Here is a 25,859-nt window from a genome sequence, read left to right as displayed (position 1 = left end):
GAAGGTAGCACATCTGGGGAAAAATAATCAGAAACTGGGACTGAATGGACAGGAGAACATGATAAGCTGGCCTAGGGCTGACAGTGAATAGCAAATTAAATAAGAGTGTGCAGTGTAGTGTTGCTAAGAAAAGCCCTATGCAATTGTGCTGAAAAGGCAAAGACATCACACCACAGACCAGGAAGGTGGCAGTCGCTCACTAGGGCTTGGCTGAGACTACACCTAGAACAAGGGGTCAGGTCTCAGCACCTTAACAGATGTAGATAAACAAGGGTGGAGGTGTCAGGGAAGAACAAGGGCAAGCAGATAATTGGAGGGGATTGAGCTATACGGGAAGACTAAAGGTGAAAGCAAATCTTAGTTTAAAAGCTATAGCCCAAACCCGCAAAATTCTAAGAGGAAAACACTACATGGCCATTGCTGTAAAGCTGTGTAAATAGCACTGGAGACTGACCACTTCTGAGATGGATTACCACATCCTTAAGGCCATGAGCAATCTCAGATGCAGGCATCCTGGTTTTTCTGCCAGAATGAGTGATATCACAAGCACCCCCGAGAGAGCAGGAAGCAAGCAGCTCAGATTTCCAAGTAGCTTTCTTACATCATAGTACTTGTATTAACACATCAACTACACTCTCCTTGCCTTGTTTGGAGATTTAAAACCTGCTTTTTTAAGTTTTAGAAAAGCTTCTCACAATGCACTTGAAGAGTGAAATATGCACTAGCAGGGTTCAGCGACAATCAAGTAGGAGCTACGACTGGGGAAAGGCATCTACAGATCTTTGAAGGGTGGAAATACCAAGGAGGAAGAGAAATTATTTAAAGGTGACACGAAGGACCGATGGGATGAAATTAAGAAAAGGGCTGATGGGTTAAAGTTCTGTAATGGTGAGATCTTTCAGGCTGTAGAATAGTTTCCTTTAGGAAGGGGTAGGTGTTGCTTGGGACATTTAGGACTAGGTTGGATATAAACACTAGGACATGCACTGAAGGGAAACAATCCTGCAGTGGCCAAGTGACAAGACTAAATGACTTAATTTCTATGAGGGTGCTATCTCTAGGGCTGCAGACAAGGACTGTTCTCAGGACCCAGATGCCTGCAACCAAGTCTGCATGTAAGAACTGAAAACACAACACTATGAGAACCTGTCTCCTCCCTCACACTCACTGCAGTCCTATGAGCACAGTGCGTGCCCCTTTGGTGTTGCCAGTGGGATCCATGTTCCTCTCTGAATGCTCTAGGCAGAATGAAGAGAGACAGTAATGCAGGATCAGAAGTGGAGAGACAAGGTGAGCATGAACAGTGATGCCACCACTGCAGTCCTGATCAGGAGGGGAAAGGGTTTTTGATAACTGGCACAAGCCCCCTTTCTTGATATTTAGTTTGTTGCTATGATTTGAGTCCTGATATGCCAGTGAAAAGTCACCAGCACAGTTGTGTCTTGAGGAAGCATCTCCCACTGGGAGAGATGCAGTGCACCTACCTAAAGCAATTCCTCCATGAGGGGGCGCTCCACACTTCAAAGCCTCAAGCAGGTGGGAAAGCAGCTCAGGATCCTCCTGAAACATTACACACAAAATGTCATCTTGAGCAACAAACGCTTGTATTGGATATGGAAGGGAGGCTGAGTCATCCACTACTTGGGACTGAGAGTCACATTTCATTACCTGTATTACCATGGTGGTGGTCACTTGACATCCTTCCCTGCTCCCCACTGTTATCTATTATGACAGTGATGGTAAAGAAGCTCTACCACCTAAAGTAACTTGTCCGAAGCAAACAAGCTATCATTCAGTAATATATGTGAAACTATTTCAGAAGGCAACGCTAGTTATAAGTTATGTTTTGTATCAAAAGCCAGTAACTAGTTGCTTGATGTTTTATACACAATAAATGCTTCTTTGACAAGCTCCCAACTTCCTTAGTGAGACACCAGGAATTAGATGAACTCCAGGGTTCAGCAACCCAGTAGCACAGGGTTTTTTAATTGAAACTATAAGTCATTGTATACTGGTACTATAGGCACACATGATTCTTCACCTCTTGTGTGAGTTATGGTCGTTTCCTCACACTTCATGGAAGACAGAACTGGTATTCCACCTCCAGTCCTATATAGATTTGGGAGACAGTGTTGCCTATTGGATAGCACACTGGACTGAGACTTGGGAAACCTAGGTTCTATTCCCAGCTTTGCTGGTGACCTTGGACAAGTGACTTCATAGCTCTGTGCCTCAGTTTTCCCATCTGTAAAGTACTTTAAGATCTAAAGATGAAAAACAGTATATAAAAGATAGATATCATGAGCATCACCATTCTCAGGGAGCTAGGAGGGAAGAAATTTACATGCATGACTCCCAAAATCATGAGAGGAGTGAGAGATATCAATCTCAACAGAGGAATAAGCCAGTGTATCGTATCAATGGGACCACTCACGTAAGTAAACAGGTGCATAAATGTTTGCGAGATTGGGTGTTATAATTTTTTACTTTACAGAGTCCCTTTAGTGTCTTCACAAATAGGGCATCTGTGTGTCAATGAGATGCTCCAATTGGCACAACATTGTTGTTAGTAAACCTAATTCCTCTGGATTTCTATAACCAATAATTGCACCATTTGCAAACTAGTTTGAGGTTTTTAAATGTGTCTATTTTAATTTAAAAATTCCGAGAGGGCATAGGAAACTTTTGCAGGCTGTTACCTTCAGCACTGTCTCAAGAACAAAACGTTGCTGCTCTGCATTATGGATTCGGATGGAACCACCTCCAATCTCACTGCCATTCAGCACAAGATCATAGTGCTGGCTACGGACCTGGAGGATGGGAGACAGACAAGTGCATTAGCATGCCCGGGGTGCAGTTCACTGTGCTCAGATTATTCATAGCTCAGATTGCCAACAGTCTGATGAAAAAAAAGACACATTACAATTTTGCTTTATCAACGATATCTCAGACATTTGGAGGGGTCCAACAGGATGTTTAAACCACTACCAGAAGGAATCTTTCCAACTAATTCCATTGTGGGTCTCAAATTTCATGCTTTGATAAGTGAAGAATGCTTATCCTGGACCTGATCCAAAGCCCACTGAAGCCAAGAGAAAGATGCATTTCTGTGGGCTTTGGATCAGCATTGCACAATGCCAGGCAGAGTGCAAGTAGTTGCTGTGCAAGCCTCCCTTCTCCCCCCCTCGCAGCTCTCCCAGTGCCTCATTTGTGATATTGCTCTCTCCCTCTTGCTGATGCAGTTCCAGGAACCACACACAGCCATGGCACCACCAACTGGCGCACCACCAATCCTGATCTGCGACACACTCAGGAAGCCAAATGCAGGGCTTCTCCCTCAGAAAGTCCTTCATAGATTGAACAAACTCCCACTAAGACTTGGTTGCGGCCACTGTTCTCATTGCAACTGGATTCTTAGGAAAGTTGTAAAACAAAACAAAACCCCCAAAACCCTTTCTGCAGATGTTGCTGTTATTCCCCCAAATCTCCTGGGACTGGCAGTACTGACAATTAATCAAATCCCTCTCTTACTGCCCCTGGGTAGTGAAGCCCTTAGGTTGCTCCTGTTAAATGACCCCTTACATCTGAGCTCAAGATCAAGACTGTACTACTGAAGCAGAAACACATCAGATAGTAACTGCCTAATCCTTACAGCTCTACAGACGAATGTAACACCCATCTTCAGAGACTTGTAGGGAAGAGTTCTGACCCAGTTTTGCCTTCCAGTGAAACTCCTCTATATCAATTGTTTCCCATAAGTCTTCAGGAAGTAAGCCAGTTAACTGGTGACACACACTTAGGTATTTGCCAGTTCTGGGTAACCTGGGATCCACCTTTCCTCAGCAGATATGTAGAATGCATATTTTATTTCCATTAATTAATGTCCCTTAATACAGCAGCTAAAGTTGCACCTTGCACACTTTTTCAAGGAAAGTCAATTTGAAAAAATTAAGCCAGAGTGAAAGGCATGATGGTCATAGTCACCTTTGCAGGCTCAGAGTACAGGAGCCCGGTGTCTGACGGGTGAGGGGCCGTGAAGGGGTGATGAGCAGATTCCAGTTTTGCAGGGTTTTCTTCCTTGGGAAGGAATAGCGGGAAATCCACCACCCACAGGAAGTGAAAAGCAGTGGGATCACGGAGCACCAGGCCTCTCGACTCCAGAAAGTTCGCACACTCCAAGCGCATATTTCCTAACACCAAGCACTGAAAATGGGGGGGGGGGGGGGGGAGGGAAAGGAAAGAGAGAGACTGATGAAGTCCAGTTTAATGTCATGAGCAGAGAGCTCTAGGGAGGGTCTCATCGTATCCTCTGGTGGGGGGGTGTGTGTGTGTGTGTTAATTTTCTACAGAGACAGGATCACACACACACACACACACCATCATGTCAGTTTCACTGCATTTTTTGCATTAGCTGCATCATCTTTAGAAGGCATCACCCTTTTGCTGAGACAGCATCATAACAGGGGAGGCATTTGTGTAGCTATTGCCAGTCCTCAGCATTCTAGATTCTGCAAAGTAAGGCTGAACAGGAGCTGGAAAGTTCATCTTTCCCAAATGCTCCAGTCTCATTGGGACAACGCCTGGCCAACCACAGTGATTCACAGGATAAAAAGACACTCTGCCCCTCTATTGCATCTTTTGTGCATGGATCTCAAAGCACTTCACAAACATTATTTACTTCTCACAACACTTTAGTGAGTTAAGACAGCAATAATATCCCCATTTTACATATCAGGAAATGGAGGCACAGAGAGGCAGGGCAACCTCACACAAGGTCCAGAATACGTTAATGGCAAAGCCAGGAATAGACTCCAAGACTAAGTCACAGCTTCCTGGCTCTAACAACTAGATACAACTTTGCTTCCCTAATCAACAACAGCAAGAATTGCAAGCACAGTTTTCAGAGATAATACTTAATCGGGAGTATCCTGACATCCACATCAGGGTCAGATCCTCTGCTGATGTAAGCCAGTCTATCTTCATTATATCGATTTGCATGAGCTGAGGATCTGGCTCCAGGACCAGAACTGATTTTTAAACATGAAATAGTGTGGTTTTCACCACCTTGACTGGTATGTTTTCTATTGTAAAACCTTTCTTACAGCTGACTAACACAAGCATTAAGATCCTAGTTGCGAGCTGTACTTACTTTGTATTCCCATGTTAGGATCAGAGGAAATTCAGACTGTTTAACTATAATCCCTATATCAGAGCTGTAGCTGAGACCATTAGTCTCTATCGAGAGTTGGACACTCATTTAAAGTCATATTTCCATAAGAGATACTATCCCCGCTTTGAGGAAAGGACTTCCTAAGCAGAGAGGAGGGCTCTCTTTAGCCACAGTACCCTGAATTCACAAAGTGAGCTAGAGAGAAAAATGGTCACTCTATTTGGGCTTGTGCCTCACAACTCTGGATAGGGCAAGTCACTTCATCTCTCAGTGCCTCCCTCTCCCCATCTATGAAAAGGAATTCATAGCACCTCTCTCACAGGGGGTTGTGGGACTTTGTTCATTAATCTTTGCAGCGTGCTCGGAGATCCTCAGGTGGAAGGAATTACAAATATGCTAGGTATTAATATTGACAGTGATGTTCAGTCCTCACAGCCAGCCAGGGATTTCCCTACCACTTTTTCATGCTCTCCAGCTGCCAGCAGGACCACATCATCTGCCTGGACCTTCAGTGCTTGGATGAGTTCCGACTGCTGCTCCTCACTGAGAAACTTGCTGAACGGAGATTTCAAGCTCTCATCAGGCTTCAGGATCAAGTGTAAAACTTCCTATTGCAAAAGAGAGGCAAAGATGTGAAGCATGTTCAGTTCCTGCAGTACATCCACACATCTGATCAGGTTGCTCCTTGTCTTTGTGTTGCTGAGAGACTGTCTCTTTCTCTCTCAGCAGAGGATGTATTATTAAAAACCTCCTACATCCTGAAGTTCTTATATCCTATAAAACCACCTAACATAATTTACCATCTCATTTACTAGAATACTCAAGGGCACTTTAGGAAGACACAGAACCATTATGCAGTGCACAATGAATACATACAGCTGCCTGGCTATTTACCTTCAACAGACAAGAAGTTGCCATCACCTATATTAATTGGTCTCAAAACAAGATGATTTTATGTACACAAAGTGGAAAACTTAACTTACTTTTCTATCTAGTATCTGATGCAGATTCCAAGCAACACTTTATGCATTTTACCTGCCCCTTTCAGATGAACTCTTTACAGTGTAGAAGGTTTGTGCCTCACCTGATTAAACTGGGATTTTGCAGATTCCTTTAAAGACTCAAAATCTTTATTTTGAAGATGTCTCTGGAAAAAAGGGGAAAAAATAGAGACATTAAACAGTTATAACTGCTGTAAGTCAAGTCAGAAACTGAATCCAGTGGCTCAGCTCACTTTCCTACATGAAGCACTCGATTTCAGAATTACTTTTTTGGGAGACATGACGAACATTCCATTTTTGCTTTTTTAAATACACACCATATCACCACCTAATGGGATGCCTCAGACTTGCGCCTTTCATTGCCAAACTAACAATAACTAGTGAGAAACTGCGGTTGGAGAGCTCTAGCCTGTGCAGCAAGAGTGCAAGGAGATAAATCAGAATCTACCACCCTCTGTACCCAACATACATTTTATCACATGATAAACTTATTTGATACTGTCCTCCTTTGTAAAATGCTTTGAGATCTAATGAAAAGTGCTATATAGGAGCTAGGTATGGTTGTATGTTTGTAAGAGGAATAACCCTACTACTACTTTGCAAACCCCTTGCAATCTTTCACTTTTCTTGCACCACTGTTGTTCAAGCCCATGTGTTACAAAACGGAGTCAGCTATAATTTGGAGAGTCACAGTGCATCAACTGTTAGATACAAACTCCTCCTAGATTATTAGGAGTTGAAAGTCATGCCCATATATTACTCCTGGGAGAATTCTGCACCAAACATTTAAAAATTCTGTGCACAGTATTTTAAAATTCTGTGTATTTGTCAAATAACATAATATAATCACACCTATTTCAATTATTTTTGGTCATTTATTTCAAAATACTGGTCAGCAAGTATGTCGGTAACAATACAGACAACAAAAAAGATTCAGGAAACGTTTCTGACAAATAGATTCCTTAGTAGGCATATTAATACAGAACTCTGAGTAATAATTCATTTAAACTACAATACAGAAACATATATCCCACACCCCTCAGAAGCAATGTGAAGGCTTGGGGGAGTCAGGGGTAATGGAGGAGCTGAGGGAGAGGGAAGCAAATTGCAGGGAAGGAGCCTGGGTGTGAACTTGGAGGGTTGTTGGATATGGGTGGGGAAAAGTATGGAACAGGTTTGTTTGTTTTTTTTGGGGGGGGGGGAGGGATTGTTAGGGAGCTTCCCCCATGGAGACCCTGGCTGACCCCAAGCCCTTCCCATTCAGTCAGGCACCTCTGCCCCATCCCCACGTGTCCCTGCATCCCTATGTGTCCCTCCACCCCCACTCAGAAACCCACTCCCTCCATCCCCATGTGGCCCTGCACCCGCTTTCCCTATGTGGCTCTGTACCCCCACCCAGCCACTCTCCTGTCCCTATGTGTCCTTGTACCCCCTCCCCCATGTGTCTCTGTGCCCCCACTCAGCCCACTCTGTCCCTATGTAGCTCTGCACCTCCTCCCCCATCACCATGTGGCCCTGAACCTCCCTCCCACCTGTGGCCCTGTGCTTCCACTCCCATTCAGCCCCTGCCCCAGTCTGTCCTCCTCCATTAGCTCTTATGAGCCTGTCTGACCTCCCCAGCACCCCACACCATCTGTCTCCCTATAGCCCCGGTCCCACTACAGCCCCTGAGCTCGCCTGACAGGTGCTGCGAAGAAGGCAGGCTCTTTCTCTTCCCTAGCTGGCTGGGAGCTGCTGCTGTGTTCTATCACCACAACGCCCTCTGAAGGACAAAAGACAGAACGGCAGCAACATTTTGGCAGCTTTTTTCTGCGCAAAAAATTAAAAAATATGCGAAGCTCATTAATTATGCATGTGTGCCGTATTCCTCCAGTAGTAATATATTACTGAGGTACACTGGACTGCATAGGCGCCAACTTCCCCTCTTTTCCGTGGGTGCTCGACCCCACCCTGCCCCAAGCCCTGCCCCCACTCCACCCCTTCCATGAGCCCCCATGCCAACCCCTTTCTCAAAGTCCCCACCCCAACTCCACCCCCTCCCTGCTCCTATTCCAACTCCTTCTGCAAATCCCTGCCCCAGCCCTGCCTCTTTCCTGCATCCTCCCCTGAGCTCACCATATTCCCAGTCTTCCCCCCACCCTCCCAGAGTGTGCAAACAGTTGTTTGGCGGTGGCTGGGGGGGAAACGATGGGAGGTAGGCAGAGGAGCGGGCATGCAGTGCGCTCAAGGGGGGAGGAGGAGGAGGTGGGGTGCTCCAGCCCCACGGAGCTCCAACCCATGGAGCTCCAGCTCCAACCTATGGAGTCGGTGCCTATGCTGGACTGTATCTTGACCTTTAAGGAATACCTTACCAAGATGTCACTCAAAACAAGGAACAACCTGATCAGCAAACTAGTTGGGTTTACCTGGGGAACCAATGAGCAGACACTTAGCACAAGGCAAGCCAAGAGTGTCTTTTCTGCAGCAGGGTATTGCTCAGCTCCTCTCACACAAGACTAGTAGATACTCAGCTGAATGAAACCATGCATATAACAATAGGTACCATGAGACCGACCGAGCAGGCTTGGCTGCCAATCCTATCCAACATTGCCTCTTCTGACATCAGACAACAAGTCACCTTGCAGAATCTGCTCCTTAAAGTGCAAGACATGACACAGCTACCGCTGTTTAAAGAGTTGTTGAATCCACTTGGCTACCATCTCAGCTCAAACCATCCTATTTGGACAATGCCCTTAAGGAACTTTGATATCACCGCCAGGTGACAAGAACAAGCTTCAAACATAGCCAATGCCTATCTCATGACAGATCCAGCAGTCCAGCCCCCTGGTTTTGATTTTCTATGCCATCTTTGGGTAAAACTCAATTGCTTCAGATGTGCTGCTAATGACTATATGTGGGGCCTTCGTGACTTTGCCTTTGTGGTCCGTTAGAAAATGTAGATAATATACCTGCAGGTTGCAACCACTGGCAAAGGCTACCAGGTTCCCTTATGGACTTGTACAACGCCCTTCCCATAGCTTCTGAATCGTTAAGACACTTCAGCTAACTTGCTTACTTGACTGTTTATGTAGATGCAATTGCAATATATATAAGGCATGTCAAGTGATTAAAAACATTAATAGCGTCATTAATTGCACTGTTAAACAATAATAGAATACCATTTATTTAAATATTTTTGGATATTTTCTACATTTTCAAATATATCGATTTCAATTACAACACAGAATTGAAAGTGTACAGTGCTCACTTTATATTTATTTTTTATGACAAATATTTGCACTGTAAAAAACAAAAGAAATAGCATTTTTCAATTCACCTCATACAGGTACTGTAGTGCAATCTCTTTATCATGAAAGTTGAACCTACAAATGTAGAATTATGTAAAAAAAAACAAAACCCACAACAAAACCTGCATTCAAAAACAAAACAATGTAAAACTTTAGAGCATACAAGCCCACTCAGTCCTACTTCTTCTTTAACCACTTGCTGAGACAAACAAGTTTGTTTACATTTGCAGGAGATTTGCTGCCCTCTTCTTATTTACAATGTCACCTGAAAGTGAGAACAGGCATTCGCATGGCTCTGTTGTAGCTGGTGTCGCAAGATATTTACATGCCAGATGCGTTAAAGATTCATATGTCTCTTCATGCTTCAACCACCATTCCAGAGGACATGCATCCATATTGATGATGGATTCTGCTTGATAACGATCCAAAGCAGTGCGGACTGACACATGTTCATTTACGTCATCTGAGTCAGATGCCATCTGCAAAAGGTTGATTTTCTTTTTTGGTGGTTCGGGTTCTGTAGTTTCTGCATTGGAGTATGGCTCTTTTATTTTGAAAGCATGCTCCACACCTCATCCCTCTCAGATTTTGGAAGGCACTGCAGATTCTTAAACCTTGGTTCAAGTGCTGTAGCTATCATTAAAATCTCACATTGATACATTCTTTGCGTTTTGTCAAATCTACAGTGAAAATGTTCTTAAAACAAACAACATGTGCTGGGTCATCATCTGAGACTGCTATAACATGAAATGATGACAGAATGCAGGTAAAACAGCGCAGGAGACATTCAATTCTCCCCCAAGGAGTTCAGTCATTAAGTAATTCAAGCATTATTTTTTTAACGAGCATCATCGGCATGGAAGCATGAAGGGGCATATGAATGTTTAGCATATCTGGCACGTAAATATCTCGCGACGCCAGCTACAACAGAGCAGGCAGCAAATCTCCTGCAAATGTAAACAAACTTGTTTGTCTCAGCAAGTGGCTAAAGAAGAAGTAGGACTGAGTGGCTCTAAAGTTTTACATTGTTTTGTTTTTGAGTTCAGTTATGTAACAAAAAAAAAAAAAAATCTACATTTGTAAATTGCACCTTCACGATAAAAAGATCGCACTACAGTATTGTATGAGATGAACTGAAAAATACTATTTTTTCATCATTTTTTAACAGTGCAAATATTTGTAATAAAAAATAATAATATAAAGCGAGCACAGTGCACTTTGTATTCTGTGTTGCAATTGAAATCAAAATATTAAAAAAAGGTAGAAAAACATCCAAAAATATTTAATAAATTTCAATTGGTATTCTATTGTTTAACAGTGCGATTAAAACTGTGATTAATCACAATTACTTTTTTTATATATAAATATATACATAAAATAGAAAGTAACAATTACTTCTGGATTTACAGTCAAGCTTGGATTTGATCTTTGACCTTAGTGTTATGAGTTACTGTAGTAATGATCTCCACACAGGTAACAAACGCCCACATGGGAGGGAGCTGTTATCTGCGGGTCTGTATCACCAGTCCAGGAAGGAGTGATGCCTTGCTCAAGTCTGTTTCAGACCCTTGCTTCTGGGCACAATTTGTTATTCAAGCCCAAAACAAAACTGCTCCTCTAACCAAAGCAGGCTGCAGTCCCCCCAGAGGCTTTTCCCCTTGGCCTCTCTCAGCTCCGTCTGGGTTCTTGCCCTAACCAAGGGACACTGCGGTTTCTCTAGCTCAGCTGAGTTCTTGCCGGCCTTTATAAGGACCAGATGCTCTTCACACTATTACCTGATGACCTAACACCACAACCTCAACTGAGAGGCAACTAATTGGTCAGAGGTGGGACTAGGTCAATGTCCCCAGAAAGGGGCCAGTCACACTGTGACAAAGGGATTGTTATTAAATCAATACAACTTATTAATTTCTAAAATTTACTTTCTTTATACTGTGCTTTGCCACTAACAATACAGAACTACACCACTCACCACTCCCTGAGGAATGCAAATGGCTTTGACAGAGCCTTGGGGCTTGTTGACAGCATTCTGCACAAATCCGATTTCCGTCCTCCTAAACACGTCACTGACATCAGTTATCTGAGAAAGAGCACATAAAAGAGAAGAGATGTCAGGAACATGCAGTGGGGAACTGTTCCTGTGTCCTCCATTTGCAGCAGGATCTCCCGAGACAGCAAACCATGCTTCAAGGAACCACAGAGCATTTATAAAGAAACAAATGGAGCAGTCATTTAGAAGTCACAGACTTCAGGAAGAGAAAGTCTAAATACGAGACTGAGTGAGAGACTGGATGGCTTAAGGGATTGCTAATGGAATCCAAAGACTTTCACGTCGAGGTGACCAGTCTGAACGTGGCTCTAGTCAGCAGTGGCCAAAGGGTGTCAGCAGATAGTATCGATGAGAGCTCCTATAAGACATGAGTTTGGTGATCTCAGCCCAAGTTCCCCAGAACACATACCCACAGTGGGATAACACCAGCTCAAATCAGCCATGATGCAGCCCTTTCAAATCTTCAAATAGCAGCAAGTATAAAATATTGTGTAACGTTTTTCAGTACTGCTTCCCCCATTACATTTATGAACAGTTATTTTCTGCACAATAATAATTATTGAAGAAAGAACCAAAATCACAACTGGTAAGAGTCTCAGAGGGACCAAGGACTGAACTGGACTGGGGAGACTAAACTAGCCTCTCTCTTGAGCAGGTCCTGCCAGGTCAGGAGCGAGACACATTGGTGAGCAATCCAGACAATTTTGCGGTTTCTATGGAAGATTCGAGGACTTCAGTTCCCAGCACTGTCAATCCTTCCTGCCCTACATGGCGTGTCCTTAGTGTTAATGTATCCTTGTTAGGATATAAATGAGAAAGACAGGACACCCCTCCCAAAAGAACAAGTTGGTTGGAAGATCCCAAATCCATCTTGCATCACCTGCCTTAATATCCCATTAGTACAGCTTCCAGTGACATAAGGGGCCAGCTACAATTGCAGGGCTTTCAGAACCTGTAGATGTTGTGACACCAAGACACACACACTTCCATTCATGTGGAGAAGTGGAGTATAAACAGAGATGATCAGGAAACACTAAAAAGGAGAAGGAGAAAGGATAGATGTTTCCAATGGGAGACAGCGCACCTTCATACCAAAGCGAGTGTCTGGCTTATCGGTCCCATACTCAGCCAATGCCTCAGCGTAGCTCATGGAAGGGAAAGGGGTGGTAATAGGGCTGCTCTCATTAGGCCAGGAATACTGGAGCAGGCCCTCAATCAGTCTCCGGATCCCAGCTTGGTCTACAAACGACATCTCAATATCGATCTTAAAGACATAACAAGAGGATCATTACACATTAGCTACAGGCACCAGGAAAGCTGCATTCTATTCCCCCCTAATAGCTCTTCTTGGGTCCCAAAGGCTTTGTATATAAAGTGATCATAAAGATGATTAGATTCAATATACTATATATACCACAACTGCCTTACACAAAGGGCATGTGGCTAACCTCACATAGTTAGATACATCATCACAGAGAATCCTGCCCAGGGTATCAGCAATAACCCCCTGTTCAGAAGCCTAATGACCATTTGTGAATTCAGGGCACAAGGAGAAGACTTGGAATGAGCTGGGCCAACCGGTCCTGTTCAGGAGCCAAAAGCCGTGAAGCACACTGCCCTGGGAGCTCCGGTGGAAGAGGAGCAGGCCAGCCCTGGAGAGCAGCACACGTTTCACCACCAAGGTGAACCAAACTAGCTGACACTGGTACCTGTAGCAGTTGAAACCATCCTTCATCCCAGACCTCAGTGAATACCCACTAGGACACGTGAAATACATGTCCCCAAACACAAGGCCCAATAATGTTTCTAAGGTGAACAGCGATGAACAAGTCTGATACCAAATGGATGGACTGTACCAGTGGTTCTTAACCAGGGGTTGTGTACCCCTGGGGGTACTCGGAGGTCTTCCAGCAGGTACTCAACTAATGTAGATCAATGTTTCTCAACCTGGGGCTTGCAGCCCTGTGGGCAGTCATGGGATGGGTTTGGGGGGGGTCGCAAATGCTGGGCTGGCATTAGGAGGTGGCAAGCAGGGCAACTGCCCAGGGCCCCATGCCATAGGGGCCTCCGGCAAAGTGATTGTATGCTTCAGCGCCAGGCTGCAGGGCTTTGGCTCCAGCCCTGAGAGGCAGGGCTTGGGCTTCAGGCAAGGCTCACATGTGAAAAATAGGCTCAATATCACACTGAAATGTATGTACAATACTTCTATTCCAATCAATTTATTTTATAATTATATGGTACAAATGAGAATGTTAGTGATTGTTCAGTAATAGGGGGCTGTGACACTTCTGTATTTTCATGTCTGATTTTGTAAGCAAGTAGTTTTTAAGTGAGATGAAACTGGGGGTACTCAAGACAAATCAGACACCTGATAGGGGTGCAGTCATCTGGAAGGTTGAGAACCACTGGGCTATACCAATAATACTTACAACTAACAATGCTGTTTGAAATCTAAGTGGCCTGAGACCTTGCCAGAGTTAAGCAGCTAAAGAGTCTGTTTGGGGATACGTTACCTGAGTGAACTCAGGCTGCCTATCTGGCTTTGAACCTTCATCTCGATAGCAACGGGCAACCTGAAAGTACCTGCAATTGAAATTAAAGGCACCCTAAATTAAATTGTGGCTACAGGATTGCACCCTCAGCAAGTTCATGGACGACACTAAGCTGGAGGGAGAGGTAAATACACTGGAGGGTAGGGGTAGGGTCCAGAGTGACCTAGTCAAATTGGACGATTGGGCCAAAAGAAATCTGATGAGGTTCAACAAGGACAAGTGCAGAGTCCTGCACTTAGGGCGGAATTCCATTCACTACTACAGGCTGGGGACTGACTGGCTAAGCAGCAGCTCTGCAGAAAAGTACTAGGGGATTACAGTGGAGGAGAAACTGGATATGAGTCAACAGTGTGTCCTTGTTGCCAAGAAGCTTAACGGCATATTGGGCTGCATTAGTAGGAGCACTGCCAGCAGACCGAGAGAAGTGATTATTCCCCTCTATTTGGCACTGGCGAGGCCACATCTGGAGTATTGCGTCCAGTTTTGGGGCCCCGACTATAGAAAGGATGTGGACAAATTGGAGAGAGTCCAGCAGAGGGCAACGAAAATGATTAGGGGGCTGGGGCACATGACTTACGAGAAGAGGCTGAGGGCACTGGGCTTATTTAGTTTACAGAAGAGAAGAGTGAGGGGGGATTTGATAGCAGCCTTCAACTACCAGAAGGAGGGTTTCAAAGAGGATGGAGCTAGGCTGTTCTCAGTGGTGGCAGATGACAGAACAAGGAGTAATAGTCTCAAGTTGCAGTGTGGGAGGTTTAGATTGGATAGGAAAAACTATTTCATCAGGAGGGTGGTGAAGCACTGGAAGGGGTTACCTAGGGAGGTGGTGGAATCTCCATCCTTAGAGATTTTTAAGGCCAGGCTTGACAAAGCCCGGCTGGGGGTTGGTCCTGCTTTGAGCAGGGGATTGGACTAGATGACATCCTGAGGTCTCTTCCAACCCTAATTTTCTATGATTCTAAGGTTCATTATGTAGTTCTGCCATGAGTGCAGGGGACTGGATTAGATCTCCTCTCAAGGTCCCTTCCAGTCCTATGATTTCTCCTGATGATTCGTGCTGTAGATACCAACCAGGATAAGCCACCTTCCAGCAGTGACCTCTTGGAGGAGGCCAACATCTCAGTGGCGCTCCACCAGTGCCATCTAGGACTCTAGGCAAAACCCCCCAACCAAACCTCCTCTTCTTCTATGTTATACTGGGCTATGAAAGCACATCAATGGCATATGAAGAATTCTTATGGGGCTGTCCTCGCAACTGGTCGAATGCTGCTAGGAACAGAGGTTCCTCTAGAATGTTTCCCTACCACTCTCTGGCATTTCCTGCTTTTATTTCACGAAGCAGGCATGTTAAAAGGTATTGCACTCCTGTGCTGAGACTGTGCGTCTTTTCCCAACTCTCAATCACACACAACAGTCTAGTTTTATCTCAATGGGAGTTGGTTATATTGGTCAATCCCAGGTGAGGGCTGCACCATGCTTTCATTTTCTGCTTTCAAGCATTCCCTTCCTTGAAAAGCCTCCTCCCAAGTTTTAGTTCAGAATGAGACTAAAATGGAAAATTTCACACCTGCAACTATGTGATTTAGCCACACCCCTCCCATTCATTTCAATGGGAGTCATGTGGCTAAATCATTACTTGGCTTTGAGAGTCACAATGTATGCTTTACAATTTCTAAGCTTCTCCCACATTAGGTCATTTACCTCATCCATTTAAGGCCATCCTACCCCCACAAAAACAGCTCTAGGGCCCAGATCCTCAAAGGTTAATTTAGTTGCCTAACTCTGACTGAAATCAGTTCGTGGGGGAATTTTTAACTTCTCCCAAGTCAAAGAGAATGGACCCCATAACATTAATATTTCAGAGAAAAGAAGGCAAAGGAATGCTCACCTGTCCAGACCTCCAACCATCAGGAGCTGCTTAAATTGCTGAGGACTCTGTGGCAGACAGTAAAACCTTCCAGGCTCTCTGGAAGGTACCACAAATTCCTTTGCACCCTGGTACGGAAGAGGGGAGAGAGACTTTTTAATGGGTGCACAACTGCCATCTTGAACCCTGCCATAGCATCTTATTGATGCAAATAGTGTAGTAAGTTTCAAAAGAGAACTAAACAATTATGAACCTGACCAAAAGCCAGCTGAAGTCAATGGCAGACTTTCCACGGACTTCAAAGAGCTTTTTGTCAAGCCCCCTATGAATAAGAACAGCACCTGTGGTTTTATGCTAATTAGGATCAAATTACAAAAGTTGGTGCTAATGGGGCATAAGATCCTCACCAGCTGGATGGAGTGAGGATGATATCTCCTCGCAGGGTACAGAACTGAAGAATTAGGTACACTAGGCAACAGCAGGGTGTGGGGGGACAGGACAGGATGGTCTACCTCTCTGGTTCTCCCCCCCAACCCCGCCCCTTAGCTATTTTTCCTGTACCAGGTTCTCTGCGTGGTATGGGCGGATGGGATATGAATGCAGAGTGAAAGGGGTTGCGCTCTTTGTTTTCTTTCTTTTTTTTGTTAATAGCAGCAGCGTTTTTTTTTTTCTTTTATCCTCCCACAGAAAACTAGGAAAAGGAGAAATAGGCAAATGCAGCTGCCCATGTATAAGCGACTCTTGGTGGCTGCCAATGACCAAAAAGCCAGATTAGCCAAATCTTGCTGGAAAGATAGGAACCTGAGGCACACCAAATGGGTTAAAAGTTATAAGCCTCAGGAGATGGTGGCCAGCCAGGGAAGCTCTGGTTCAGAGTTTGTGGGTGAACTTCATGTTACGTTTCTAACCATCAGAGGAATGAGGTTCTGGAACAGCCTTTCAATCAGTATAGTGGAGGCAAACCATCTAACTAGCTTTAAAATGAAGCTTGATAAATTTATGAATTGGATTGATTGTATGACAGCATTGTCTGTGATAGTAAGGGACTGGACTTGATGGTCCAGGAGGTCTTTTCCAGTCCTATATTCCCATGTTACTTTGGGCTAAGATCCTTATGTTGTATTTCAGTGACCTTTGTTGTATTGGGGGGTTTTGGTGCCATTTTCCAAGGCGCAGGGAAGGATTAATACATTCTATTTTCTTTACCCTCTCTGCACCTGTTTTCTTTATAAATCCATCCCATCTACTTGGCCTCTCTGTTAGAGGCTGACCCTTCCACTGAGACATCTGGCATTAGTAACTATTGTGGAGAGGAAACTGGACCAGAGGGGACACTGATCTCATGCTCTCTCTCCATATTACACACCCACCCCTATTGTTTCAAAATAGTCTGCACCACGGTTACTAGCTAGAAATCCCTTCCATTAAAACTGCCTGAAGCTTCAGGTCTCTGAACTTTCCTGACAGGTGAATATATTTTGAGATGACGATCGACCATACTCAGAGGTGATGCACATGATGGCGTAGGTTTCACTTTAATTTGGTGCAAGTTAGGCAATGGAGGGGGAGGTTGTGGCAGAAACAACCACCAATAGGAGGGGATGAGATAAAACAACTGCCCACCCCACGTACCTTACAGCTCCTTACACCCTCCTGTTGCTTGTTGTTCTGCTGCAACTTTGGCTTTCTGTCCTCTCAGCAGGTCAGTTACAACAACTTACCAACAGGAAACTCATACACCACCATGCAAATTCCCTCTGACTCTGGCCCAGCATCCAGGCTCTGAGAGGGGAATGTTGGGCGCGTCACTATCTTGTCCTCAATTCTACGTCATCAGGACGAATACCCGTCCCTGCATACTGGGGGAGCTGACAAGCTGGTTCTTTTTTCGGCTCCTGGCAGGTTGCCTGTCTCTCAAGACAGAGCTAAGTGGAAACTCCAGCCACTGTTTTCTCAGGTGACCAAACCTCAGATGCAGGAACAGGCTACAAACAGTAGCTAGAAATGGGAGAGCTGAGGTCTTTTGCAAAACTAAGAAAAATACTATTCTAATCATCACTACTGAAATCTGGGGCCAGCCCTCGTGGCTAGGCACTTAGGACTTTGAACTGGCACGTGTACAATGTGGGTGTGAATCCCAGTTCTGGTGTCATATTCCAAGGGTCACCAGGGATTGGCAGCCACAGTTTGGTCAGCCTCAAAGGGAGGAAATGCCTGGTGTCACTTAAGGAGTTGCATCAGGGGGCTTGCTGTCCTCTGGCAGAAGGCTAGTGACTGGGGTTCAGCTTTGATTGGCAGGTTAACAATGGATTAAAATGGGAGGAACTGAGAACTGGGCTCTGAAAATACAAAGGAACCCCTCAAAGAAAAGAGAAAAATATTTACAAACCCATTATATTCATTCATTTTCTAATTCAATAGTTAATCACTCCTATCTCTTTCATGGGATTCACTGACATGGCCTGCCTAGGCAAGAAGTTAATAAGCTGAAATAGTCAATGCAGCATTGACCCTAATATGGCTACTCAGGAGAGGTTAGCACATTGGTTAAGGATGAGATGTACAAAGGAAAATGAGCATAACAGAACTTCAGGCTGTACTCAGAATTCTCTAGTCATTGTGGTAAATCATTCCCCTGTAAGGGCCTAATCCAAAGCCCACTCATGTCAACGGGAGTCTTTCTGTTGCATTCAATGGGCTTTGGACAGACCCTCGCTATCTTTGCTCCTGCTACAGTCTGACTTCTATGCCAGCACGTAAAAGGCAGCTCTGTGTTGAGCTCAGTGCGACCAGAGCTAGATCCAGGACCAACAACCTGGCTTCTGCCTTGCAGAAAAAAATGACGCAAGCTCTGACAAACTTACTCCTGAAGGACTCACACAGTCTGGCCTAGGTTTATATGGTGCAGAAACTGGGTGGACTTTTGTTAATGCTTGTGGTGTGGGTTTCCACAAATGGCTAAAATCTGTTGTGTGAGGCTAGACTGAACATTTACAAATGTGTACATAAATTAGAACTTAAAAACCAGTACCCCTAGAAGTTTGAGAAGAAAATGTCCTGTGTACAGCTTGTTGAATCTACTCAGCCAGGACTGGATGGTTCCCTTCCGTATATTTGATAAAACTTTCTCCTATTTAGTCTTAACCATCCCAAAGAATTGTCTTCATCACTTCTACAATAACATGCTATCCAATTATATGCATTTAAGAAGGCCATCTAACCCATGTTTTGACTCAGAATCTTTTAATATCATTAAAGAACAAAGCTACTTTCTTGCAGTGCAATGCATTTGTTGACTATGAATTCTGTTTTTCGAGGATCATATTCCAGAAAACACCCATCCTCCAAGCACTGCATTCTATTGGCATGTATCTCTTGTGTAAGTCACTATAGTAGTACACCTATACCCCGATATAACGCGGTTCTAGAGAGCCAAAAAATCTTACTGCATTATAGGTGAAACTGCGTTATATCGAACATGCTTTGAGCTCGAGCATTTCCATTATTAATATAGTATTTGACAAGAAGTTTTATTCTTGGTGTTGTTTTAGAAAGGGCGCATCTGATGTCGTCCTTCACATCAAGCCTGGGGACGTGAACTGGGGTTGGGGCTTGCAGCCCAGCACCGGGGCCGAGGCTAACAGCCCAGTGCAGAGGTCAGGGTCAGGACTCACAGCCGCGCGCTGGGGTCGGGGCTCGTAGCCCCACAGCTCAACACAAGGGTCGGGGCTCGCAGCTATGCGTCGCGGTCGGGGCTCACAGCCCGGCGCTGGGGTCAGGGCTTGCGACCCCCCACATAACCAGGTCGCGACCCCCAGTTTGAGAACCAATGTTGAAAATGAGACAGAAAACCATTTTTTGCTTTACTGCGTTGTATCCAAATTCGTGTTATATCGGATCGCGTTATATCGGGGTAGAGGTGTATTCCCATTTAAGGCTATTTAATTTCCAATTTTATATTCTGGATTTTTATTTTGTTAAATAATAATGTGATGGTAGAGACTGCTAGCTGAGTAATGAATGGTGTAAGGATCTATGCTCTGTCCTCTAACTGACCTAAATTATAGTTCTCACTTTGTCCTATCCACCCCCTCATGCCTCAAAAGGACCCATTTGACATATTAGTAACTGGCAGCAGAAGCAACATTTGCTGAGGGGCAAGGGAGGCAGTTCCCCCTCAACACGTTGGTTTGCCACCCCCCGACTTCACAGTATACAATATAATCACATATAATGTTCTATATGCTGACATGACTGTGCCTGCCTCCCACACCTGGAATTTTCTGAAATGATGCCCCTGACTGGCAGGTAAACAGTTAAGTAGTAACACATGACAGAAATAAAGGCAGAGGGGCAGACAGGGACACATGAGCAAATAAGTAGTCTATATTATTGCAGGAGGCCCAGATGAATGACTATACATACCCCTGGAGTTCTCTTAAATAGTGTTGGAGTTTCTACGTCCACAAACCCTAAAAAACAAGCATAAGCTTCAGACATTGAATATGCTGAGAATGTTGGTTTCAGAGAAGTTGGTTGGAGATTGTGGTTAATCAGCTTGAGGTAGTCTGGCAGAGCATGGTTAATCAGCTTGAGGTAGTCTGGCAGAGCATGCAGTTCCTCAGTCATATACAGACTCATTTGATTTTTTTTCTCAGGATGACTAAGGATTACTTATGCAGGCACAGCCTGATCCTGAAGGGTGCTGAGCACCCACCATTCCTATCACGACTAGTTCTCAGCCCTCCCTGCCACAGTTGCTTATATTTCCATTGGCTACTCTGAACAATTAGGCTAAAATTTTGCAAAAGTGACCAGTAAGTTTAAGATGAGCACCTGCCTCTGAAAATTAGGCCCTTATAAAGGCATATAAAGAAAGACACCCAAAAACTGAGATGCCCAAATATCACTGATCACTTTTTAAAATCTTAGCCTTAACATTTATTGTATAGATACTGCTCATTCAAAAATGATCATCTGTGGCATGATAAGGGACTTAGAGCCGCTGTGCTCTTTAGACATCCCAGTATCCCACCCCATGGTATGTTCCTGGGATATAGAGCCATGTCAGGGCAGCACTTTGCCCAGCACCTCTCCCCTAGCATGTCAGGCAGTAGTAGAGCAGATAGCAAGAACAAGAAAAAAAGAAAAAGATGATAAAGTGCTAAGAACTAGATGCATTTCTCTTACCATGGAGATTACAGAGGTACTCCCGCATTTTCATAACCATCTGCGATCTCAGCCGCAGGTTATGTTGCATCTGGAAGCTGCGCAAGTCCAAATAGCGATACTGCATGCGCAAGGCCTCAGATTTCTAAAGAGAAAAGGATTGTGATTAAAGAGCAAAAGCCAAACCAGATGCCCATAAAAGTTTCTTCAAAGACCACAATGGAAAGGTGGAAGCAAACATAGGACCCTGCATTACTGCCAGTAACTCATCACATATGTGGAAGAGCATTAGTTATCTAGGTCACACTTTGACTCTAACTGTGACAGGAGCTGCATGCTGTAAGCTCTAGATTCCAGAATGCTCACTTTTCACTTGGCAGCAACAGATCATAATAATCCTACTTGGGACTTGTAGGATGTTTTCAATCATAGGTCTCAAAGCATTTTGCAAAGGTGAGCAAGCATTACTAAACTAATTTTACAGATGGAGAAAACTGAGATACAAGACATTGTGTGAGTTGCCCAGAGTCACATAGTGAACCAGTGGCACAGAGGATATAGAGCCCTGTTCTCTTGAATGCTGGTCCCAACCCCTATCCACTGGTCCACATTTCATAGGGAAGAGAAAGGACACAATAATCAGTGATATACGATATACATAACCATCAGTCTGATTGATCTTACTGTCCTGGACGGATATAGTCTCTTGCTAGCTGGCTGTATGCCTGGGTGAGGCTATATACCTTAACTTTTAAACACACTAGTCCTCCTGTTTCACAATCACAAAAGATGGACATGAGCCCAGATTTTCCTTGTTCCCACCAATTCTTACCGTCATTATATTTTTAAACCCAAAGCACAGAGCAGATTTAGGCATTACATTCTACTTAGCTATTACAGTATTACAATTTCACTGTCAGAGCTCACTCTAGGCATGTTCCATTGTGAACAACTCTTTCCCCAGAGCACAGAAGGTGGGAGTAAGAAGAGAATGCCCTACAACAGTGCAATGACACTGCTCTGCAATTCAGCATGGCAAATCCTAACTCTTCTGAAGAGCCAGTGCTTAATGCCAAAGGCAGGCAGCCACCTTGATAAAGTCTTTAATTTCAAAGGGCAGCTTCTTGCAGGAATTCAGGACCTCAGCTGTCTTCACATTCACTTCAATGTCGCCTGTCGGCATTCTCTGAAACAGAGAAGAATAGATTTGAACACCGGGCAAAATACTTGGACAAGTTTCTTTCTAGGTGTCAAGGTTCCTTCCCCACTCTGAACTCTAGGGTACAGATGTGGGGACCCGCATGAAAGACCCCATAAGCTTATTCTTACCAGCTTAGGTTAAAAACTTCCCCAAGGTACAAACTTTGCCTTGTCCTTGAACAGTATGCTGCCACCACCAAGTGTTTTAAACAAAGAACAGGGAAAAAGACCACTTGGAGACATCTTCCCTCAAAATATCCCCGCAAGCCCTACACCCCCTTTCCTGGGCAAGGCTTGATAATAATCCTCACCAATTGGTACAGGTGAACGCAGACCCAAACCCTTGGATCTTAAGAACAATGAAAAATCAATCAGGCTCTTAAAAGAAGAATTTTAATTAAAGAAAAGGTAAAAGAATCACCTCTGTAAAATCAGGATGGTAAATACCTTACAGGGTAATCAGATTCAAAACATAGAGAATCCCTCTAGGCAAAACTTTAAGTTACAAAAAGACACAAAAACAGGAATATACATTCCCTCCAGCACAGCTTATTTTACCAGCCATTAAACAAAAGAAAATCTAACGCATTTTCTAGCTAGATTACTTACTAACTTAACAGGAGTTGGAAGGCTTGCATTTCTGAACTGTTTCCGGCAAAAGCATCACACAGACAGAGAGAACCCTTTGTTCCCCCCGCACCAGATCTGAAAGTATCTTGTCCCCTCATTGGTCATTTTGGGTCAGGTGCCAGCAAGGTTACCTTCGCTTCTTAACCCTTGACAGGTGGAAGGGTTTTGCCTCTGGCCAGGAGGGATTTTATAGCATTGTATAAAGAAAGGTGGTTACCCTTCCCTTTATATTTATGACACTAGGTTAATGGATTTTCAGGCTAGAAAGAATGCTTATGATTATCCAGTCTGACCCCTTACAGCATAGGGCAGAGAATGTCTCTTAATGATCAGTTTCTCCAAATCTTCCTCAATATTCATTGGCAGGTTAAGGCCAATCAGTTCCTATTTAAGACACACTGGGCCTCACTCTCCTTCAGTAGCGTATCCATCCCTATTAGAAGTGAACCTGCTTTCTTGCCCATAACCTGCTCTCCCCCATGACATGTACGAACTACAAGACAAGAGTTAGGGCTTGATCCTGCCAACACTCATGCCCATGCTTAACTTTATGCACAAGAGTAATCTCTTCAGGTTCACTGATGTATAAACAGGGGAATTGCATACAAGAGTAGGAAGGCATTTGACACTGGTGCGACCACTGCTGGAAACCTGTGTAAAAAATTCAAGAAGGATGTTGATAAATTGGAGAATGTTTAGAGAAGAGCCACAAGAATGATTAAACAATTGAAAAAACATACTTTATAGTGATAAACTCAAGGAGCTCAATCTATATAATTTAACAAAAAGAAGGTTAAGTGGTGACTTGATCATGATCTGTAAGTACCTACACATGGGGAACAGAAATTTAATATGGAAGGTCTAGCAGACAAAGGTATAACAAGATCCAATGGCTAGAAGTTGAAGCCAGAAAAGTTCAAACTAGAAATTCGATGCACACTTTTAACAGTGAGGGTAACTACCCACTGGAACAACTTACAAAGGGTAGTGGAGGATTCTCCATCACTGGCAATTTTAAAATCAAGATGGGATGTTTTTCTAAAAGATATGCTCTTGTTCAAACCAGCATTAATTCAGGAAAATTCTATGGCCTGTGTTATACAGAAGGTCAGACTAGATGATCAGTGTCCCATTTGGATTAATAAGCTATGAATCGATAAATGCTGGCAGTATCAGGCCCTTAACCTTTAATGTGGAGGAGAGCTATGGTTCAGCTCATTGGTAAATGAATTGCCCCCCATGATACCCAGGGACCATAAAGGTTACACTAGTTTCCATAAGTAGAGTTCCCACTTGAATTCTAAGGTAGACTTGAGTTTTTCTCCCATCTATCATTGCGGCCACAATAAAGACCACTAAATTCTGTTATCCATTCCTTCCCATCTTGCAGGACAGAGTGGAACACCTTCTACTAACCAGAGAAGAACACATTCAAGTTTCCAATACGTGTCTTAAAAAAAAAAGATAACTGTGGAGCTCAGAGCTGGCATACTTTGTGGTAGCATCTAGTGGTTAGAGAAGTGGACTGGGCATTCGAACTCCTGGTTTCTGTACTCAGTCCTGCCAATGACTGGTGGTGTATGGTCTTGGAAGAGTCACTTAAAGCTTCTGACAAAGAGAGCTGTGGGTATGGAACACCTCTGAACCATCAGGCCATTAACCTCCAGGCTTCAGCTTCTTGATCTATAAAAAGGAGCTAATTAAACTTACCTACAGCAGGCATGAGTAAAAATGGTCAAAAATTACTGCAGAAGCACTACAGCATTTCTTAAATTTAGACTAGAAAACCAAAAGCATGGATGGTAAAGTCTAGCCTTTTTTAATGGTGACCAGTAGTTGTCAAAGGAGTATTGTTTGACTTCATTCATTAGTGTTTGTGAAGTGCTTTGAAGTTCCTGGAAGGTGCATGCCATAGCAGTTATTTTTATTTCACTGTATTCACAATTCTTTCACATCACTCCATGATGGGTTATCATACCTTGGAGAAAACAAGCTTGCTAATGGCAAAGCAATGACACAACGTGTGCAGCATGAATCCACCTGCCAAATCTCTGTGCTAAATTCAGTGCACTTTACCAGAGTGCCAAACTCTAGAAAATCCCAGGAAGATTTCAAAGCACTAACCGGGTTCTTCTGCCCTGGGGGCCGAGAGATGACCGTCCCAGTTACCCTCACAACAGATTCCAGAGGGGCATCATACAAGACCTTCTTAACATGGGAATGTGCCTGCAGGAAGAAAATACTGAGATGTCATGGAAACTGAAGTCACATTGCAGACTGTGCCATGCTTGGATGCTTTTCTGTTTTCTTTATGGCCCCCTCTCAGACAAAATGTAAAGATCATTCTTTATAAACGAGTTGCATGACATTATTACTACTTGTATTGCAGTAGCATCTGGGAACCCCAGTCATGGACCAGAACCTCACTATGCTAAGTGCTGTATACAGACAGAACAAAAAGATGCCCCTTTTCCAAAGATCTTACAATCTAAGAAATCTTACATTCTGAGCACAGTTCACTCCAAGTTAGGTCTCTAGCTCAGCTAAAAGCTTTAGTAATCACAGTTCTTTTGCTTTACTTCAGGAGTGCTCACTTTTTGCCCAACCCGGGGCTACGCTAGCAATCTGTCAGGAGACTGAGGGCCACAGATGATGTACATAAATCAGAGCAGACTGCAATATGTAATATAAATTCAGTTTCTTCATTCTGCCCTTGACACCATGGGGGACAACAAGCCTTTAAAGCAAAAAATCTAGAGACTCATACCTTGGCAGCCCTTACCTCATCCTGTGGAATAATGATTTGTGTCAGCCCCTGGAAGTCCCTCAGAACCAGGAACAGGCCCTGTCTGAACATGATGAAAACAAAATGGAAAGAGTTGTTTCTCCCAGGGTTCAATCTTTTTGCTTTCTAAGCCAAAGTCTATGTTAAT

At 43.9% G+C, this 25,859-nt stretch overlaps 1 protein-coding gene across 3 annotated transcripts in view; it reads right to left on the bottom strand.

Moving 5' to 3' along the window:
- Positions 1-25,859, bottom strand: part of DARS2 (aspartyl-tRNA synthetase 2, mitochondrial) — a 32,887-nt gene that overhangs the window by 1,088 nt on the left and 5,940 nt on the right. For 2 of the 3 annotated variants that reach the window (XM_084637861.1, XM_084637862.1), the window contains exons 4-18: positions 25,709-25,775; positions 25,051-25,152; positions 23,533-23,577; positions 22,187-22,282; positions 21,118-21,241; positions 20,353-20,399; positions 15,949-16,055; positions 14,022-14,091; positions 12,593-12,772; positions 11,431-11,538; positions 6,255-6,317; positions 5,626-5,778; positions 3,985-4,203; positions 2,700-2,810; positions 1,485-1,560 (exon numbers count right to left, since the gene is read on the bottom strand). In XM_084637861.1, the coding sequence (XP_084493987.1) occupies positions 1,485-1,560; positions 2,700-2,810; positions 3,985-4,203; positions 5,626-5,778; positions 6,255-6,317; positions 11,431-11,538; positions 12,593-12,772; positions 14,022-14,091; positions 15,949-16,055; positions 20,353-20,399; positions 21,118-21,241; positions 22,187-22,282; positions 23,533-23,577; positions 25,051-25,152; positions 25,709-25,775 (1,568 nt within the window). The remainder of the gene's footprint in view (positions 1-1,484; positions 1,561-2,699; positions 2,811-3,984; positions 4,204-5,625; positions 5,779-6,254; positions 6,318-11,430; positions 11,539-12,592; positions 12,773-14,021; positions 14,092-15,948; positions 16,056-20,352; positions 20,400-21,117; positions 21,242-22,186; positions 22,283-23,532; positions 23,578-25,050; positions 25,153-25,708; positions 25,776-25,859) is intronic. The other variant, XM_084637863.1, reaches the window with a different exon arrangement.

This window comes from Lepidochelys olivacea (genome assembly GCF_965140295.1).
Source record: "Lepidochelys olivacea isolate rLepOli2 genome assembly, chromosome: 8".
Taxonomy (NCBI): domain Eukaryota; kingdom Metazoa; phylum Chordata; order Testudines; family Cheloniidae; genus Lepidochelys; species Lepidochelys olivacea.
Note: the sequence above shows the minus strand (reverse complement) of the source record. Positions and strands in the feature narration are given on the sequence as shown.